The sequence below is a fragment of the Loa loa genome (genome assembly GCF_000183805.2).
Source record: "Loa loa unplaced genomic scaffold supercont3.100, whole genome shotgun sequence".
Taxonomy (NCBI): Eukaryota; Metazoa; Nematoda; class Chromadorea; order Rhabditida; family Onchocercidae; genus Loa; species Loa loa.
In genome coordinates, this window is record NW_018108280.1 from 123,126 (window position 1) to 128,190 (window position 5,065).

A 5,065-nucleotide genomic window follows, 5' to 3' on the forward strand; every position below is an offset into this window, starting at 1 on the left:
CTTTTTTTTGTTTAAAATTTTACAATGTTTTATTTTAAAATTCTTAAAACAAAATATTTTCAAAATTCAATTTAATTTCTTAAATTTTTCTTTTCTCACCATCTCATTTTCCCACCATTTTTTTTATCACATCTAAAAATTTTTTTTCTTTTTATTGTTTGTATTTGTCTTCCTTTCCGGATTCTTTTTTCTCTTCTTTCTTTTTTTTTTAAACTAAACTAACTACAACTAGCAAAGAAAGATCGATGTTATAGTGTTTGTTCATATTGACTTAAGGAATTTATTTATCCTTTTGTATTGAATATTTTGTTGGCGTCATGTTGACGATCATTTGATAGTTTGGTAAACAAATAAAGTAAGTAAAGTATACAATACAGTAATGGTTAATAGAACAATACAGTAATGGTTAATAGACCTTTTAATCATAGGAAATTAAATTTTCATTTCTATTACTTCTAACAATATTTATTTTATCAATTTATAATTGCTATAATTTCCATAATCTCCTGTTAATTATCATTTTATCAAATTTCATTCATCGATTAATCGTATTTTTCAAGAGAAAAATAAAAAGGAAAAAAGAAAAATTAAAAAAATGTAAAATTAAAAGGTTAGCAAAAATGAATTCTGTATCATAAAAATAATGTTGTAAATGAGAAAAATAAATTTTGATAAGCTTAATTTTGAAAATGAATTTAAGTTTGAGAAATGAGTTTATTGTTTAATTAACCAGTTAATTAATGATTGGTAAGTAAATAATTAATTACTGTTGAATATATTTTGGAAAAAAAAAAGAAAATTATCTCTAATCCAGTAGACTGATTTATAATCTTTAATAATTTTAAGCTAATAAAAATTGTAAAGCTTCAACAAAATTAACTGAATTTTCGGTTTAAATCATTAAAAATATATTTTTATGAATTCTAAAATATAAAAAACTATAAAAAAAACATATTTATTTGGGCGCAAAAATTACCTCAATGAAATTTTAAAGTAATTGGTTTGAGGAATTTTAATATTTTATTTAATTTGCACGCGCAAATGTTAACCTGATTTTTAATATTTTGAAAATAACTTCATCTTTTAAATGTTCATATAAAATCATTTACCGAATAAAATTGCAAGTAAAAAGGTGATCTTTGCAGGAAGCAGATGCAAAGTTGCAGTTTGCAGGTTGCAGGTTGCAGATTGCAGGTAAACATCTGTTTTAGGATTGGAAAAAATGTGCCAGATTAAGGACCCAATAATGGCGACATATGTTTTCTTCATCATATTGCAAAGACAATTTGATTATTGCCAGCTTTGTTTATTTCCTTTTTTTTCCCTCCCTTCCCTCTTACTCTTCAATTACGTATAAGTAATAATGTCGCTAAAGAAGTTTCTTTTTTTTTTCCCCAAAAGTATAATGAAAATTTAACCATCAATTGGATATATCAATTGTTGTGACGCATTGTGACACATTGCGACAATGTCATTATTATTAAAAGCGCAGAAAATTTCTGCTAATATTTAGCTTTTAGCTTATTTTAAAATTTTTTACTTTAAAATTTTCCTTTGTTTGTCTGATTTGAAGCATTGCAATTTTTTTTTTTTTTGCAATTGAAACGATCTTTATCTCAGCATTTCCAATATTTTTACCAAAAAAACAAAAGAGATAAGCGCAATTGTCCAAACTTGAACCAAAAAGTAAATACAATTGAAAGAAACGTGAAATCAGGAATGAAAAAAAAAATTACATAAAATAAAAGTTGCAACACATATTATAACAAATAAGAGATATTTATTTAAAAAGAAAAAAGGTAAAGTAGGCATTTTTGAAGTAAAACATTTCTGATTAATTTAGGAAATTTTATTAAATGATATAATTTTATTTCGAAAAAAAACAAAAACTTATTTATTAAAATGTCTTTATTGAAAAAAAAATTTGATTGTTAACAATTAAGGGTCATTTTAAATTTGTGTCAAATGTTTTATTAATTATTATAAATCTTATTATTAATTACTATCAATTGTATTGTTTAATTGATCGAAAATTTGTCAACCTATATCATACAAAATATATTTATATCTTCAAGTATTTTTTTTTCATACCATTTCAATTTATACAATTTAAATTTGATCAAAATACAATACCTTCAAAAGTTTTCATCGTTTAATAGTATTAAACATTAATCATTAATCATATGTTATTTTAAATGATTTTAAACTTGTAAACAAAAAAAAAATTTTTTCATAAATAATATACAATCAGATTTGTTTATTTAATTTTCATTTCAAATTACATTTGATTATTCAATTTTCATTTCAAATAGTTCTAGTAAATGATGATGACGAATGTAGGCACAATTATTGGTTGATGTTTTATAATTTGAATCATTTCTCCTCCATGATATTATATTTTCTTTATTTTCAATTGTATTAACCGACGAATTATTGACAAGTTCCTGAAAAGTTTTAAAGAATTAAAAAAAAAAAAAAGAAAGAAAGAAAGAAAGAATCTGAAAAAATTATAAATTATTCATTTGTTTTATAGAAATATAACGTTTTAATATTATTTTACAAAAATATAAAATACTTTAAAACTTGTTATATTTCATTTTATGCAATTTATAAATTTCAGTTTTCTCTCTCTCTCTCTCTCTCTCTTCTTTTTCTATGAGAAATTTTTAGTTAATAATCATATTATACATCTTATGAAACTTCAGTTTTTTCTTCTCTCTCTCTCTCTCTCTCTTTCTCTTTCTCCTTCTCTTTCCCTTTTTTTTATGAGAAATTCTTATTTAATAATCTTATGATAATAGTATTATTTATGAATTTTCAATAAGCTAAAAATTGTTTAACTTTAAATTATTTGTATTAACATTAACTTATGATAATAGTATAATGCTTTGAAAAAGAATACAAAATTTATTTTAATAAATTTAATTTACTTCTTCAACTTATCAACTAATTTGTTTTAATTCTTTATTGTGAAATTTTCAATTAATTGTAAAACTACAAAAAAAAGTTAATGCTAATATAAGTAATTTAAAATTAAACAATTTCTTAGCTTGCTGAAAAATTCATAAACAAATTAAAAATAATGAGGAATTAATTACCTGAAGCTCAGTAATGTAATCAATAACTTTTTGTAGTAATTCCAGTAATGGTGTATGTTCATTAACAAATGGTACTATCCGACGTAATTCTTCCAAAACCTGTTTTCGTTCATGTCGTCTTTTTGACCACCTGACAAATTTTGTTGTCCTCGATCGAACTGTTTGAATTGTTGTTGTTTTTGTTGTTATTATTACCATCGTTTTGTAATTTATTTATTGAATTGAATATTAATACTGTCGTCAAGAGTAGTTATCGAGATCCCAACATTTCAAAATTCTTTTCTTTTTTCAATTTTCTACAACAACAATATAGTCATTTTGATTAGATCTTTGCCAATGAGAAGAGTTAAATTTAAATTTAAACTTCAAACTTAGACATATAATTGAAATAATTTAAATTTCATTTTTAGACATACCGTAATTTAAAAAATTCAATTTGTGGTTGAAAAAAAAATTGCACAAAAAATCTTGGCTAATTTAAATTGGCCAAAATAATTGTTTAATAGTAAATCCAAAAATGTATTTGTTCGCCGAGCTAAAAATAGAAAGGAAAATTATTTTTGAAACTTTATCGCTCAATATTACAACATTTTACTAAATAACACAAATCGATTAGGCTTAGACAAAAATATGCCTATCATAGATAAACATATTCAAATGTTACAAGCCAAGAAAATACTTTCCAAATACTACTTTGACACTTTTTTTTTTTTGAAGCCCACAGGCCAGACAGTAACATCCTATTTTCTGATCAAGTAATTGATGTTTCAAATCTTTATTATCAATGAATTTAACTTTCGCCCTAACTTATGCAATTGGCTTATTGTTATCTAATTAGCAATTAAGATAAGATATTAGCAAGGTTTTGAAATTGTCCAATCATTTCAGTAGTGTTATCATCTTATCACTAAGATAAATGAATGGGGAAAATGCTAAAGTATTGAGAAGAAACATACAGTAATGAATTAAATTCGTACAAATAACTACACTAAAAATTCATATGATACCGAGTAAAAATCTAATGGGATACATAAAACATTTTTTTTTCCACTTAACTTAACCTTTGAACTCTTATCTAATTTGATATATCACGATAAATGATCACATTTCGTTAAAGATTTAATGAAATGAAACCAAGAAACATAATTAAACAACACAAATAACTGGGTACAGATTCAATCATCTTATATCATTATATGAAATTTTTGATGAACTTTAACCTTGCCAGTTACTCTCTTTAATTATTATAAGTTAGGTTAGCGTATATTTCAGGTTTCATAATTAGATGATAATTTTTGCAAGGATACTCCTTACATTGCTAATAGAATTGATAAAAATTAAAAGATGAAAAGAAGCATATCTTATAGTAATAAATGGGTTGAATATAATATTAATAGTAATTTAATAAATTTAATTCTTACATTAAATTAGATTTTTTTTTAAAAAAAAAAAGTTTTGTTACTTCACAAAAATGGAATGATACAATCTAGTATGAATGGATGTGGACAAGGCTACAAGAAAAGCCCATAAGAGACAAAAACAAAAGGATTTGATGACAGCTGTTTCATCCTCAGCTGTTCAATTCATTCTAGGAGTTATTCAAAAAGAGAGAAAAAAAAAAAAGAAAAAAAAAAGACCTAGTTAAATCTGTATCTGTATCACAGATGTGTGCCTTATTTATCAAAAAAGATTAGAAGAAAATAACCCTCCTATATGATCCTAATAATATTTTACGATGCGCGCAATCTGCATAACAGATGCAACTTCAACAAAATATTATTATCATTTACTATTATCATAATTATCATAATATATCAGTACAATATCCATGTATACTGTCAATTATTAATTATAAAATTAAATGTATTTCATACATTATTAGATGTTCTTTCATTTTAAACTTTTTGAAATTTTCATTCATTTCTTAATTTTTATCCAAAAAAATTTTTTTTTTCTATTTATTAAAG

At 23.2% G+C, this 5,065-nt stretch overlaps 1 protein-coding gene across 1 annotated transcript; it reads right to left on the reverse strand.

The window, feature by feature from the left end:
* Window positions 1-2,288: 2,288 nt before the first annotated feature.
* LOAG_12498 (hypothetical protein) lies at window positions 2,289-3,296 on the reverse strand (the record flags this gene model as incomplete). Its single annotated transcript, XM_003148011.1, has 2 exons — window positions 2,289-2,444; window positions 3,099-3,296. 2 exons carry the CDS (start codon window positions 3,294-3,296, stop codon window positions 2,289-2,291), a joined length of 354 nt encoding a protein of 117 aa, XP_003148059.1.
* Between the last annotated feature and the right edge of the window lie 1,769 nt (window positions 3,297-5,065).